The sequence below is a fragment of the Typopeltis vanoorti genome, chromosome 21, assembly GCF_054136105.1.
Source record: "Typopeltis vanoorti isolate ZY-2024b chromosome 21, IOZ_Tvanoo_1.0, whole genome shotgun sequence".
Lineage (NCBI taxonomy): Eukaryota > Metazoa > Arthropoda > Arachnida > Uropygi > Thelyphonidae > Typopeltis > Typopeltis vanoorti.
In genome coordinates this window covers 66886239-66903269 of record NC_143569.1, presented here as the reverse complement: position 1 = coordinate 66903269, position 17031 = coordinate 66886239, and the positions used below count along the sequence as shown (strand labels likewise).

General features: G+C 35.3%; 1 protein-coding gene across 5 annotated transcripts in view; it reads right to left on the bottom strand.

Annotated features, from left to right (window-relative positions):
- The window catches only part of Lrch (Leucine-rich-repeats and calponin homology domain protein), a 454905-nt gene that overhangs the window by 287292 nt on the left and 150582 nt on the right, over nt 1–17031 (bottom strand). For all 5 annotated transcript variants that reach the window (XM_090411096.1, XM_090411095.1, XM_090411098.1 and 2 more), the window contains exon 4: nt 10844–10949. In XM_090411096.1, coding sequence (XP_090267222.1) covers nt 10844–10949 — 106 coding nt within the window. The remainder of the gene's footprint in view (nt 1–10843; nt 10950–17031) is intronic.

The following is a 17031-nucleotide window of genomic DNA, read 5'->3' as shown; positions in this document are numbered from 1 at the left end:
ATCGTCTAAGGAACTTTGTACCATATCAATCCACCTATATCTTGGTGTTCCTCTAGGTTTTTTCCCTGCCTAATCTTTCTTCTCCCATTCTGTTTAAGTGACGATACCACCTGAGATTAGCTCTGCTAACGCATTTTCCTGGATGCTGACAATGTCAAATTCTTTCATAACATCCTCGTTTTAAATATGATATTGCCATCTGTTCATGCCCTAAATCTTTTTCAGGACTCTCATATCTGCGGTCAAGTTTTACTTCTAACCAAGCTCTCAGATCCATAAGTTAAAATTGGCTTGAATACTGTCTTGTATACAGATAATTTAGTGTTTTGGCTAATTTCTCTCTTATTCCATATAAATTTATTCAGTTGATTTCCTACCATACCAGTTTTTGTTGAATGTTGTCTATTTCCATATTTAATTTACCATCTTCACTAAAAATTGTGCCTAAGTAGCTGAAATGTTTTACTTGCTCAATAGGTTCTCCTTTAAGATGCAGTCAATATTTTCAATGTTTCTGCCTATTTTAATTGTCTCTGTCTTTTTAATGCTGACCTTCATTCCATATCTATTACAACAGTTATTCAATTTAGTCAGGGAATCTTGCAGACTTGTAATGGATTTATTTAGAAGTAGTCATCTGCATAAAGCAAAGAGCTGACATTAACATCTCCAATTTTGATATCATGTTTAATACCACTTTCTTTCATAATGTGATCCATATAGATAATGAATAACAGAGGGGATAATGTACATTCTTGTCTGACACCAAATTTAACATTAAACCACCTTCAAAACACCTGTACTTCCTTCAATTCTAACTGCTGACTTAGAACTCAAAGACAAAGTATTGCTTGATATAATGCCCCATTGATACCATATAACTGTAGTGTTTCGGATAGCTTCTCTCTTGGCACCTTGTCATATGCCTTTTCCAGATCTACAAAACTTAAATACAGATCTTTGTTATATTTCTACGATTTCTCAACTATCCATCGTAAAGTGAAAATCTGATCCTGACAGGCTCTATTTGGCCTGAATCCAGCTTGTTCTTCATCAAGCTTTCCTTCCACAATTCTTCTCAAGTATACTTGCATAAATCTTACCAGGAACACTGAGTAGAGAAATATCTCTAATTCTGGCATTCAGTTGTATTTCCCTTTTTATATATGGGTATTACGAGATCTCTACTCCAATTATCTGGAATTCGACCCTCTATCCAGGCCTTTTGAACTATGCAGTGCAGTCACAGTAAGACTTGTACCCCCCCATACTTGAGCATTTCTGGTCGAATATCATCTACTCCTGCTACCTTTCCACATTTCAGGCTTTTAATGGCTTTTTCTACTTCAAGTATGGATATATATTCTTGACTGCATGCCTGATCAGTATTTTTTTTGCCACTTTTTATCACTGCTTATTTCATTTAGCAATTTTTCAAAGTAATTACTTCACACTTCAACGATATCTTTCGCTCCTGTTTTCATGTCACCTTGATCATCTCTAATTCCTTTCACAGCACTCTTTCCTCCATTTCTGAGCTTCTTCAACAACCTCCAGAATACCTTGACACCTTCTTGATATTTATTTTCTATGTTCTTACCAAAGTGCTCCCATGACTTTTGTTTAGCTAGTTTTACACAGTGTTTAGCTTTCTTACATTTGTCTCTGTATTATCTAAGAGCACAAGCTGACTTATTTGCCAAGAACTTTTGATATGCTTTCTTCGTTTCTTTTACTGCCTCTTTAACTTCCCAAACAGCCAGGGTGTCTATAGACAGGGTGTTTATAGAGAATAACATGAAATTCATTAATCATATCACTAAATTTTTTATTTATATAGTAATCTACTGTTCTTTGTAATTCACTTTCTTGGTTTCCTTGTATAATTGGTCATTACAAAATGAAATTAACAATTATAAATTTAAATCATATGTATATATTTTCTGCATAATTCAGATATTATATGCATATTTTTAAAGTAAGTGATACATTTGCTTATATTTTATCATTCAAAATATGTATATCAAATGTGAAATTTCATTTCCATATTTTTACAATAGAATTGAACTTTATTTTGCCTTTGATAGTTTAACCCCCCCCCCTCCCCCCGTTGCATCACTATCACACACCCGAAAACTGTTATGAAACATAGGTACAGTTTTTATTTAATTCGTTATCAGAATGCGATATCAGAATAAAGAAAGATGGAAAAACCAAACATGATATTTCTGCCTGTAAAATAATCAGGAGGGAAAGCACTTTTTTAATTTGTATTATTTTAGAAATTATGGACTTTACAACCGTGTTACAAACAACTCTTTTAATTTCCCGACGTTTCGATCTTCATATTAAGATTATTCGTGTCGAGGCTAGCTGGTGAACGGATGTGCTACCGGAGAGCTCCTGAGAGATTTGTGTTTTTTGTTGATTTATTGGTGTTTTGGATTCAATTTAATGGACTTAAGTGTGTAATTTTGGTATATTATTGGAGCTTTATTAGCGTGGTTAGTGTACTAAAGTGTTTTATAACATAATCTATGTCGGGAAGTCGCCGCTAGATGAATTCGTAATGTGTAGTGTTCGTGCAAGCTCCAGATAAGATAAGTATCATTTTCAGTTATCGATACAAATTACTTAATATTGTGTAGTTTTGTTTTGTTTGCCTTGCGTATTTTAGTGCGTCTATTTTTGGTGTGTTATAACGTATAATTTGACAAAACATGTTGCAAATAAATATGGCACCTGTGCGAAGGAAAATGGCGGCCAGTAATGAAGGTTCACCATCGTTATCAAAGAACGGTAGCATAAAAGAAATGAATCAGTGTACTAGCTGTGAAATGTACGTTTTGCGGAGTGCGGTCGGAGTGTGGTTAGATGATGATAAAGGATTGAATGTGTGTAGAAAATGTAGGGAGAATGAGGAATTGAAGTGTATTTCGGATCGTGAGTGTGATATTTTTGTCAACCTTCAGAATGAAGGAAATAGGGATATGACAAGAAACGGCAAGGTTGTACATGAAAATTGTGAGAGTGTGAATGTAGAAAGTGTGAATGATAGTATAAATGGTTTCTCAGAGAACAAAAAAGATGAGATAGATGCATTGATTGAGATCGCGTTGTTGAATAGTGCGATAGAAAAAGCAAAACAGCAGTTTAGAGTGCATGAACAAAAGTAGACTGAATGAACCAACCAATAATAAAAGGTATGACAGGAAAAATAGACATATGAATGTGAACATGAACAAAATGAAGGATAGAGTGCTGAATGGAGACTCGTTAGTACGAGGTGTGTTAGTAGAGGATTTGACTAAATCGTACCAACCTGGTGCGACCATAAAGGACGTAACTGCGTCTATTAGAGAGCAAAAGGAAAGGGTGAAAGAAATGATTGTTGTTGCAGGTACGAATGATTTGAAAGGAGATAAAATGGAAATGATAGAAGACCTGAATGAATTGTTTGAGGTAACAAAAGAAAAGAGTGAGAGAGTTAGAATGATTAGTCTTTTGCCACGGTATGACAGTGAAATGTTTAAAAGGAGGACTATAATTGCGAATGACTTTATGCGTGGGTTATGTATGACGAGTGGTGTGGAATTTGTGGATGTGTGGAGTGAGTTTGATGGGCGAAAGGATCTATATAAGATGGATGGCTTGCATTTGAATGGTTACGGTGTAAGAAGACTTGAGAAAGTGTTGCTGAATGTAGTGGATGTGCAAATTCAGGGAAACTAGATTTGTTAGGGGGGGGGGGGGGAGTAGAGATACAGTCCTTATGGAGGCAGTTGAATGTAAGAATGAATATAATATGCCAGAGCAAATAAGGACAACAAATCTGAGTGGGATAGTTAATATAAGGCATCAAGGTAGGGTTGGGGCTAATGGGGGTCTTAAATTCATGTACACTAATACTAGGAGTATTAGGAACAAGAAGGAAGAGTTTTTGGCCATGGTTGGCACTTCCAGACCACAGGTTATAGGTATTAGTGAAACATGGCTGACTGTAGATGATATAACTAATGGGATTGAATGTGATGGGTATAGTGTGTTCAGGAATGACAGAGAGAATAAAATGGGGGGAGGAGTATTGTTGATGATAGCTGATGAGCTCCAGCCAAGGAGAATAGAAGTTGAATTGCAGGATAGAGAAAAGAGCACATTTGAGGCCATTTGGTGTGAGATTGTGGCTAGCAGAACTAAATATACAATTGGGTGCTGCTATAGACCAGGTGATGGAAAAGATGGTGGTGACAGTATGCACAAGCAAATAGAAGAAATGGGTGGAAGGAGGGTGATTATTATGGGAGATTTCAACTATGGTCGCATTGATTGGAGTGAGGAGAGGACACACGGGAGGAAGGAACTGGATTTTATGCGGTTATTAAGGGATAACTATCTGCGACAGCATGTAATGGAAAATACTAGGGGTCAGAGAGTGCTTGACCTAGTAATTACATCTGAGGATTTGACTGTAACAAATATGACCACATTGCCACCAATCGGTGAGAGTGATCATAGGGTCTTGACTTGGGAGGTGGCTAAAGGTGTAGAATTTTCAATTAAGACAGGGTACATGTGGAATAATCGGGCTGGAAAGTATGACAAGCTTAGGAGTTTGATTGGCTCAGTGCCATGGCATGTACAACTGCAAGGACTAGAAGTTGATAGTGCATGGGAGGTAGTTAAGAAGTGCTTGCATGAAGCAATGGCTGACTGTATACCTAGAGTCCGAATAATAAATCAAGTAGGGGTTAAATGGATGAATAACACCATTAAGCTTGAGCTGCAAAAAAAGAAACAACTATGGAGGGAATTTAAGGAGAAGGGTGACCGGCAGGCACATGAACAGTATAAAGCGCAGGCCAGAAGGGTGACGAGTGTGGTAAGAAAAGCAAAAAAGGATTACGAAAGAACATTGGCCATGCAGGCTAAAGAGAATCCTAAACAGTTTTTTAGATATGTAGCAAGTAAAAGGAAAAATGTACATGGCAGATTGATTTTAAAGAATGCCGATGGTAGGGAGGTAACTGAATCAGTTGAAATAGTTGAGTTACTGAGTGAGCACTTTGCAAAAGTATATCATCCAGGTGGTGACATTGCAGAAACGAATAAACCAGTAGATTATACGGGAATTGTGGTTAATGAAGTGGAGGTCAGTAGTCTATTGCATAACCTCAATGTCAATACATCTGTGGGATTGGATGGTATACCAGCTCGTGTTGTACGAGAAGCAGCTAATGAATTGTCAGTACCCTTGACCATTTTGTTTAATTTGAGTCTCGGGTCTGGGTTAGTCCCGAGCGGGTGGAAAGAGGGGAAAATAGTTCCATTGCATAAAGGTGGTTCCAAGACTGCTGTTGTAAATTACCGACCGATTAGCATATCAGGAATCATTGTCAAGGTCTTAGAGAAATTAGTCAAGAAAAGAATACAGGATTGGATAGATGAAAATGGGATATTGTATGGGGGACAACATGGTTTTGTGAAGGGTAGATCATGCCTCAGTAACTTGCTCACGTTTTATAACACAGTGATGGCTGAACTGGATAGGGGTAATGGGTTTACAGTGATACTACTGGACCTTGCCAAGGCCTTTGATAGGATACCACATGGAACCCTAATCAGTAAACTGGAGCAGATGGGTATAGATATAGGGTTGGTGAGATGGATAAGAGGGTGGTTGAAGGAGAGATATCAAAGAGTGGTTTATTCAGGAGTGGAGTCTAAAAGACGTCTTGTGACTAGTGGAGTGCCACAGGGCTCTGTTCTTGGACCACTGCTTTTCAATTTGTTCATCAATGATATTGGAAAGGATCTGAGAGGAAGTGTTCACTTGTTTGCTGATGATGCAAAGTTGGGTAGAGCAATTGTGAGTGCACAAGATGTCAAAATTTTACAGGATGATTTGGATAGTTTGGAGGACTGGGCTAGGAAAAATGGATGTCAATTTAATGTGGCAAAGTGTAAGGTTATGCACTTTGGGGTGAAAAGAATAGCAGCAGTATATCGCATTGGTGAAATCATACTCCAGGAGATTGATGAGGCCAGGGATTTGGGAGTGTTGGTGGATAGGGAGTTGAAGTTTAGGGGGCACATTGCAAAAGTAACTAAAACAGCTCACCAAATCACTTGGCTTCTGAAAAATACTTTAACATGCAGAGACAAACAAGTTGTTGTTCCTCTGTATCGAGCCTTGATAAGACCCCAGGGTTTCTTCGTGATGGGGAGGAAGTGGAGAGGGTCCAGAGACGAGTGACCAAGATGATAGTAGGTCTGTGGAATGAACCTTATGAGAATAGGTTGAAGATTTGTGGGTTGCAGAAATTGGACGATAGGCGAAGGAGGGGTGATATGATTGAGACATTCAAATTACTGAAGGGTTTTTATAAGATTGATCCAGAAGATATTTTTGAAAATATGACTGGTGGTGGGAGGACTAGGGGCCATGCATGGAAGCTGGGCAAGAGCATGGTTGACAATGTGTTAGAGCTAGGTTCTTTACTTGGAGAGTGGTAAATGAGTGGAATAAGCTTCCAGAGTCTGTTGTGGGTGCTACGACCGTGAATGAGTTCAAGGCAAGGTATGATAGATACTGTGTGCATGTTGAATAGTTGTTCTTGACATGATGTTAGGGCCTCCCTTGATGAGTGTCTACTCCTTGGAGTTTCCCGGAACAATAATAATAATAATAAAAAGATCTGGAACATATACAAGACAAGCTGAGTTACATTACATATAGTAAGCTAGAGAAACAATGATTTGATCAAAGGTTATTCTACTGGCATGACCTCTAGTGAAAAAAAATAAAATTACAAATTAATTATTTAGAAACTACATCAAGCTAAATTCTATTTATGATAACATGGGCAAACATTCCTTCTTATAGTTTTCTTTCAGTAACAATGATGTCCTATTTTTAGCATTACAATTGTTATTTTTGATTTAGGATCCTGGATTACCTACAGTCCTGTTTATAGTTACTCTTAGAGAGGAAGGTTCTGTGGGTCGAATATGTGCCTTCCATATGCTTGGGATTTTTAGACCATCATTACTATTCAGATTGGGGTGGTTGATAATAATCTCACAGGCTTCTTTAAATTTGCATTCATACCATGTTTTGGTGTGATGTAAACAACTGGTGCTTATCCAGTCAATTCTGTGCAAGGTATTCAGGGATCAGAAAAGGTAGCTTCACCATAGTTATATTAAATGTGTCGTTTATGTTTCTTTTTGTCTGACAGGAATTATGCATCCTGTTTCCCTTATGTATGGTAGATTACAGGTGCAATAAATATGGTATACTCCAGGGTGGGCCAGCAGAGGGAATGGGTCTTTGGATGAATTGAGTAAGCTTTTTAATTTTGCAGGAGGTTTAAAGGTGGCTTTGAGGTTATATTTTTGTAGTATTCTGTTTATTTTATCTGATGTCCCTTTAATGTAAGGAATGGTTATAGTTTTATTGTAGTCTGGTTTATCTTTGTTTTTTTATTGAGGTCTTGTAGAGAATTTTGTTAATAGTGTTTTGGCTGAAACCATTTTTTAGAAGAGTATTTCTGATAACCTTAAATTCGTCTATCATGCATGTTCATTGGAGCAGATCTTCAAAGAGTATTAATGACACCTAGTTTTTGTGTTGGGTGGTGGTAGGAGTTTATGTGTATATATTGGCCAGTATGTGTCTGTTTCCAGTAAACAGTGAAGGAAAGATTGCCAGAAGGAAGACGTGTATATTTTGTGTATATTTTTAAAAAAAAATACACAAACAAAACACACCACTCCGGCCAATAGCCGAAGGGATAGACAGCCCGAATTATCACCTAGCCAAGAAATTAGCGGCTACACTCAAGGGGTTGGTAGGTCATTCCCCATCCTATATCAGAAACACACAACACTTTATAAACATAATCAAAGACATTAAATTAGAAAGAGATGATTTATTAGTCAGTTTTGACATCTCTGCCCTCTTTACGAATGTCCCAATAAAGGACAATCCTTCTTTTACAGAACAAATTCCCTCCAGATATCACGGTGCTCTTTGCGCATGTATTCCATTCTGGTCATTTTGCATGGCAAAACGCTTTCTACCTACAAAAAGAATGCACAGGCATGGGCTCACCATTATCCTCCCCCCCCCCATTGCTAACTTTTATATGGAATATTTTGAGCAAAATGCTTTAGATGCCTCTCCTTTAAAACCCAAAGTCTGACTATATGTTGACGATGTTTTCACGATCTGGTCCCATGGCCGCCAGGCACTAGACACTTTCCTTAGCCACCTAAACAAACAACAAACGCATACAGTTCACAACTAAGATTGAAAAACAGAACACACTTCCGTTTCTAGATACACTTGTCACAAGTCTTCCTTCTCTTTATCCTAAATCAAAAATAACAATTGTAATGCTAAAAATAGGACATCATTGTTACTGAAAGAAAACTATCTATAAGAAAGAAAGAAAGAATGGAAGGCACATATTCGACCCACAGAACCTTCCTCTCTAAGAGTAACTATAAACAGCACCGTAGATAATCCAGGATCCTAAATCAAAAATAACAATTGTAATGCTAAAAATAGGACATCATTGTTACTGAAAGAAAACTATCTATAAGAAAGAAAGAAAGAATGGAAGGCACATATTCGACCCAAAATAACAATTGTAATGCTAAAAATAGGACATCATTGTTACTGAAAGAAAACTATCTATAAGAAAGAATGTTTGCTCATGTTATCATAAATCGAATTTAGCTTGATGTAGTTTCTAAATAATTCATTTGTAATTTTTTTTTTCACTAGAGGTCATGCCAGTAGAATAACCTTGGATCAAATCATTGTTTCTCTAGCTTACTGTATGTAATGTAATTCAGCTTGTCCTGTATATGTATATATGCTCCAGATGATGATCTTAATATGAAAATTAAAACGTCAGGAAATTAAGAGTTATTTATAACATAGTTGTTTTATAAATAACCTCGTACATAATTTCTAAAATGAATGCTGATCACCGTGCAGCACTATAAGAAAAGTTTAATTTGGATTAAATTAAATTTTATATTTTTTGTCGCAGAAAAGTGTGGTTTTATTCTATAACTAATTTTTCAGTAACTAATAAATCTTAAACAAATTATTTCTCTTGCGATATACTGGCTGACCTTCATTAAGACCATATCTGGTTGATACATTACAACAGCATGATGTGAACTGTTTACCTTAAAATTTTAAATTCAAATTGCTTGAACCCTGTGGTCAGAACTCTCAAAATTTTGGAATAATTTGAATCTTAAATTGTAATAGTCCTCAGCAACTTTTTCACAACCCATGCATACAAGTATAGATTTAATAGTGTGCGTCAAAATTTGTGATGGAGGTAGAGATTATATGCAAGTGGATAATACTTTATCAGCTGTATTGTTGATTATTAACAAATCTCAAACTGTTGTCTAATAATAAAGATATTAGTTTAACATATTTATATATTAATATATCTCTTCTTATTATTATTTTATTAATATTTTTATTGTTAATATTTTTATTAATATAAGGAATAATAATTTCTTATTATTCCTTTAGTATGGATTACTGGTTAAAAAAAATGTTTAAATGCACAATATAAAATAGTGAAGGAAATGAAAATGACTGCAGTAACTTTGCAAAAGAATATCTTCATACATCAAGATCAAATATTTGTAAAAGTAATGGGTGTGAGGTCCAGTGACGAACCCAGGGGAGGGCCAAAAGGGAAAAAACACTAGAAAATTTTCCAAAAATCTTTTCCTAATTAAAATTTATTTTTTTTTATTCATGTTGTGTCATGTCATATTTCTATACTACTTATGAATTAGTGGTCACAAAAGGTGGGAATACCTGTAGTTCTCAGGAATCACAGCTGCTGTGAACAAAGTAGTGCTCGGGCAGACCGAGAGCTACTTCATTTGCCCGAGCTGGGCCAGAGGAGATCACAGGTATCATGTATTGACAATCACTGCAGATGCTCAGTCATTGATCATATGCATTCTGTAGTGTGAATTCTCAAATCGTCCACTTAACTTGCCCTTCCCCCCATATTAAATCCTGAGTGCACCAGTGATGAGGTCATTACATTGTGATAAGAATAATGCTAAAAAATAAATACCCATATAATTACATCTGAATGAAGTATTATAACTTCAAAATTGCCTTAACATGATGGGGGAGGAGGGGGGGGTATGCTATGCTAAATTTATAAAAGGGGTATGCAGTTACTGAATGTTTGAGAAACATTGCTGTATACATTAAAATTATTGTAGTTTTAATATACTAACGGTATCCATTATTTAATTCTAATGTAATGTTTATCTAGCTTTAGTGTGCAGTTGTCATAAAAAACTGTTAAGAACTCCCATTACAAGACATCTTCCTTAAAAAAATTTTACTTATGAACATGTTTAACTGTACATACCAAGATGTTATTTTAGATAAGTTTTAAAAGAGGTATACTGTGAGTAGACATATCGATACAAAATTAATAACGGAAAACTCATGTACAAAGATTATTTTTAATAGTATAATTTTCGCCTGTGTGAAAATTATACTATTAAATAATCTTTGTACATGAGTTTTCTGTCATTAATTTTGTATCGATTATTTTAGATATTAAATTAGATATTAATTTTATTATCTTTTAGCAGATATTATTTATGAAATGAAAATGATTGCAGTGACTATGAGAAAGAGCACGTTCATACATCAGAATCAATTATTTGTAAAAGTAATGAGTGTGAGCCAAAACTTGTGCACATTTTAAATTCATATGTTACTAAAGAAAATCTGTTTACATATACCACAGTTCATTATTTTTCACTACTTTACCTGGAGGCAATTCCACAAGCAAGTTCCTCCTAACAATAAGAGTTTTGAGGCACTGAAGGTCCCCAATCTGAGGAGGAAGTATAGAGAGCTCATTACAACTTACATCCTGCAAGAAAAGATATATAAAGTAATTATTTATTTATTTATATATATATATATTAAAAAAAAAAGCACACACAATTTACTAACATGCAAACAATGCAGAGAATATTAACCACCTTATAAGAAATAAGCAGGTTTCTAAGAAGTCGTTACTTGGCTGTGATAGGCCATTGGGTCTAACATGAAAAGGAAAATGGGAAGAAGTTTTTATGCACACTTGAAATGCTATTACAGTCAACTCATTATAACAAACTTATAGGGACCATAGAAATGGCTTGTAATAGTTGATAGTTTTTGTTATAGTGGATTTCATTTAGTATAGCATTGTACATAATGGGATTGGATTGGGACTTTTTAGCAATTTTGTTATAATGAGCAAACTTGTTATAATGGCATTTGCTATGGTGAGAGCAACTATTCCACAAAAGAATATTAATAAACATCCATTTTTTCCTGGTATTTAATGAATGGATCAGGTGAAGTTTTCTAGTTGAATTTTCTAATTCAATATCCTCGGCTCTCACTACAGCAAAAATAAACAACTGAAAAGTTCCATTCAAAGATTCATAAAAATAATTCTATAATAAAGGAAATTTACTATAAAAAGCTATTGATTCCTTCAAGTTCACTATATTTTTGTAACATACAGAAAACAAAATCAGTCAAATTACCAAAGACAATGCTCATGATCCCTTTGTAAGTCATCTATCTAAAGAGCAAACACCATAAAACATACTTCACGTGACAAAAATAATCAAATAAATCCCTTGACACACTAGTCACATCTTTCAGATGATTCACTATGTTTTCCTATTTATAGAAAGTCAATACACTATCATCCATTCCAGCAGTATAGAATCCTCAAAACAATGACTCAAGGTTATTTGTTTTAATGATGCAGCTGTTACCACAGAGCAACTACCTTCACCATATTTTTGGCTAATGGCTACAGATCCTACAGAAGAGAAAATACTACATCTCCCTCCTATCCTCTCATGTATCCAGGATACATCCGAAAATAGCTGAAGCACTAAAGAAATATAACCTTCATACCATGTTCAAATTAGCCACCCTGATCCATCCCCCAAAGGACAAACTCAATCCTCTGTTACATCCTGTAGTGTATAAAGTACTCTAACATGTCCTACTATGGACAGACAAGCTCTATTAACATCTGTCTCTAAGAGCAAGAAATACATTCACTATCATCCTTATTATTAAAATCTAAATTCCATAGAGTCCACAGACTCAGAGTCCCTAAACATTTCATCAAGCACCAACCAGTGTTGGCAGAATACCCATTTATACTTCACTTTGAGGTCATTCATTGACAAAGTACTCAAAACTGACATACTCAGGCAACTCATTCCACTTATTCACCACTCTCCAAACAAAAAATCTAGTCTTTGTACCCTTGCTAGCTAACTATGCTCTTGCTCAATTACAGGGATGATCCTTTGTTCTCCATTCATACTGAAAAATTTCTTCTATCAATTCTAGAATAACTTTAACTGATCTCTCTCTCATTCCACCTGTCACCAAGTTCTATAACCCATAATTCCTCATTCTATCTATCCTCATAACGAGCATTCCATGGACCTGCCTTAATCTTGGTCTACTTAACTCTGTTGCTCTCTGCCTCATTCTCAAGAAACCTAGGTGATCATCTCTGTGCAGTGATTCAAATAGGGCTGTATCAAGACTTTATAAAGAAGATAACTTTCTTATCTCTGCATGGCAATGTGTTCTTTAATAACCAGGTAACTATAGCTATTTTAGTCTTTTTTTTTTTTCAATATGCCCTATTAGCATCCCCAAAGCCCTAACCTTATCAGTTTCCTGCAATTTAGTTCCTTTTATGTAGTATACAGATGGTAATCTTGTTCATCCCAAAATATATAATATTACCTTTGCCACATTAAACTGACCTCCATTCATCAATCCATTTTTCTTTGCCTGTATTGTTAGTCTATTTAAGTAATCTTACACCATCTCATCTTTATTAACTATTGCTCTACCCAGTTTGCATCATCAGCAAACTGAATATTTCCCTCTGAGATCATTTCCTATATTATTACTGCATGCCAACAGATGTGAAATCCTTCGAAGCTTCTGCACATGTCAGAATTAATCCATTCGGATAATAGGGTAATCAATCCATCTTATGGGATGAGTTTTTTATTATTACACGTCAGAAAATTAACTTTTCTTTTATGCACATTGTAGTTTTTAAAGTGGGAACTATTTTGCTCGTATAACACTTGGAAAATTTTACGTATAAAGCACATGATTTCGCATGTTGGTGACCAGTTCGTACATCCTTTATTTCTTTTTCTCCTTCAGCATGAATTTGTAAAATTCAAGTAAGTAAGAATTTTTTTTCTTATCTTTGCATCGACTTTTACAGAGGTCACAAACATTGTATATAGAAGAAGATTGCAATTTTAATGCTGATTGTGGAATTTTGTAATTACGAATTTTGTATATAAGCGTTATATTAACTGTAGTTAATTTTTTTTTTTTTTTATTTGAAAAACCATACAAGTATGTATTGAAATGGTAGGAATGTCAAGCTGTGTATTTCAAGGCCAATGCCTTAGAAAACGGCCTGATTTTAGTGGTTCCAATTTGAAAGAAAGAGCTTAGAAGCCTTATTTAAAAATTGTAAAGCGCCTTCAATTGGTCAAAGCTTAACCTAATGCTTGTAGAAAGGTTTATACGCTGGTTAAACATGATAATTAAATACTTAAGGAACTGACAGCATACACTCGAAATATAAATTAAATCAACTTTAATATATACTTTCCAATATTTCAGCAACATCACGTTGCCATCTTCATGGGAACTTACGATAAAGACACATGCATGCAAGTACTATATAACAGCAAATAAGAGCTCATTTGCTGTTATGTGGTACTTGAATGCACGTGTCTTTACCTTAAGTTCCCATGAAGATGGCAACATGATGTTGCCGAAATATTGGAAAGTATATACAGTAGAACTCTGTTATAATGATCACGGTTACAGCGAATTTACGTTTATAACGAATAATTTTGAAGGTATATTTGAATTATATTTGATTTAATGCATGTATTTCATGTTTATTACGAATTCGTTTCACGGGAATAATGAACGAATAACACATGTTAGTCGTTCCTTTACTGACATTTCGTACGTACGCATTTTCTGGTTGTGGAAAAATGTCGGGAGTCAAACGGAAAATTTTATCAGCTTCCGAAAAAGTTGAAATTATACAGGAGGTGGAAAGTGGCCAATCATATCTGACAGTAGCAAAGAAGTATGGTTTGTCCCCATCTACAATATCAACAATTTGGAAGAATCGCGAGTTGACTCTGAAAGCTTTTGAAAACAATTTATCGAAGTGCGAAAAACTTAAAAAGTGTAATAAAAGTGACATTGACGAGGCACTTCTTTCGTGGTTTAAAGTGCAAAGAACATTTGGCTTACCTATTAACGGACCAATTTTGAAAGTTCAAGCTGAAAAATTTGCTGTTCAACTTGGTTATAGCAATTTTAAATGCAACAATGGGTGGATTGATCGCTTTAAGAACCAAAACAACATTGTCTACGCAAAAGTAAGTGGCGAGGCGTTGTCCATTGACAAAAACGTTGTTTCTGACTGGATCAAGAATGTATGGCCGGACATCAAATGAAGGTATGGATACAACAACATTTATAATGCAGACGAAGCAGGGATTTTTTATAATTTAACGCCCGATAAAACTTTTCAATTTAAAAACGAAAAGTGCATTGACGGAAAACTTATCAAAAATAGACTCACAGTTTTAGTTTGTGTGAACATGACTGGTAGCGATAAAAGAAAGCTTCTTGTAATTGGAAAATCGGCAAAGCCCAGATGCTTTAAAAACATAAAGAAACTTCCTGTTGATTATACAGCGAATAAGAAGGCCTGGATGACATCTTCAATTTTCGAAAATAAAATTCGCAAGTGGGGTAAAAATCTTCGCAGTGAAAACCGGAATATTTTGTTACTGATAGACAACTGTCCTGCCCATCCTGTAGTGGCTAATTTGACAAACATAAAACTTATTTTTTTGCCACCGAATGTGACATCTGTCTTGCAACCACTTGATCAAGGCGTAATTGGATGCTTTAAATCCCATTTTTGTCGTCTGTTAGTCTTGGAACTGATAGAACGCAGAGAAAAATCCTTGGGAAATGCTTATGCTTACAACTCGAAGATCATTGTACTTCACGCAATACGTTTAATGAGTGATGCTTGGAATTTGGTGTCATCGTCTACGATACAAAACTCTTAAGAAAGCTGGTCTTGCAGAATACGAGTGCAAATCTGAAGAAGATGAAGAGGATAACTTACCGTTATCAGCGTGGTTAAAAGCGCGAAACTTGAACAGTTTTGAAATGTGCGCAGAGATTGATAATTTTATAGACATTGATAATGCCGTCGCAACTTCAGGTATACCGACAGATGCTGACATCTTAAAACAAATCTCTCATACACCAGAAGAAGATAATAGTAGTAATGACTCCGAGGAAGAAAATAGCAATGATGAGAAAATCGTTACCTGGTGTGAAGTAGAAAGTGCTTTACATATTTTAACAAGATTTATGGAATCACGATCTGTAAGTTCAGACAACACATTCAAGCATTTTAGTGGTATAAGGAATAATTTCAAACGTATGAAATATGCGTCTCGTGCAAAGCAAAGCACGCTCGACGATTTTTTATGTAAAAATGTGAAGTTTTAAAAATAAATTTTTGTTCTTTATATGTATGTATGCACATATGTATTTATGTTACCCAATATACCTTGCTGAGAAAAATCTGAAAACATTTTTAATTCACTGAAATTATGACCTTCTTGGATATAACGAATAATGGTTATTACAAACAAATATATGCAGTCCCGTGAAATTCGTTATAACCGAGTTCTACTCTATTAAAGTTTTTTTTTTTTCTTTTCTGACTTTTATAGAGGTCACAAACATTGTATATAGAAGGAGATTGTAATTTTAATGCTGATTGTTGAATTTTGCAATTACGAATTTTGTATATAAGGGTTATATTAACTGTAGTTATATTTTTTTATGTGATTTGAAAAACCATACAAGAATGTTGAAAGTGCCTATAGGTAGGAGATGGCTTTACTAATGCTTCTGGCTGGTATCTCCACTTGGACCTGGCTCCCACTGAAGAGACCTCAATAAAGGTCTAAACTAGTCTGGGTAGTGGCCCTTCCCTTAATGCATAACATTAGACATATCCGCAAGGAGATGTGTTTTGCATTATGGGAGATACTGAGATAGGAGTGTTAGTAGCTTGCTCCACCTTTGCAAGGAGTCGTCCTGGTGTTGCACTACCTTACCCCAGTCCTGAAGATACTTTCAGGCGCAAACTTTGTTTGCTCACACTTGGATAAAGGATTAAACTAAATTTATTACATACAAGTATGTATTGAAATGGTAGGAATGTTATGTTAAGCTGTGTATTTCAAGGCCAATTACAAGATCTCAATAAAAAACAAAGACGAACCAGACTACAGTAAAACTATAACCATTCCCTACATTAAAGTGACAGACAAAATAAACACAGTACTACAAAAATACAACCTCAAAGGCACCTTTAAACCTCCTGCAAAATTAAAAAGATTACTCAACTCATCCAAAGACTCACTCCCTCCACTGGCCCACCTTGGAGTATACCGTATTTACTGCACCTGCAACATACCATACATAGGAGAAACAGGACTCACAATTCCAATCAGACAAAAAGAAAATAAACGACACAAATATAATATTTATGGTGAAGCTGGCCTTTCTGATCATGCTCTGAACACCTTACATAGAACTGACTGGAAAAGCACTAGTTGTCTACATCACACCAAAACATGGTATGAACGCAAATTTAAGGAAGCTTGTGAGATAGATCATTATTAACCACCCCAATCTAAACAGTAATGAAGGTCTAAGAATCCCATACATATGGAAGGCATATTCGTCCCACGAATCCTTCCTTTCTAAGAACAACTATAAACAGAACTCTAAAATATCCAGGATCCTAAATCTAAAATAACAACTTTAAT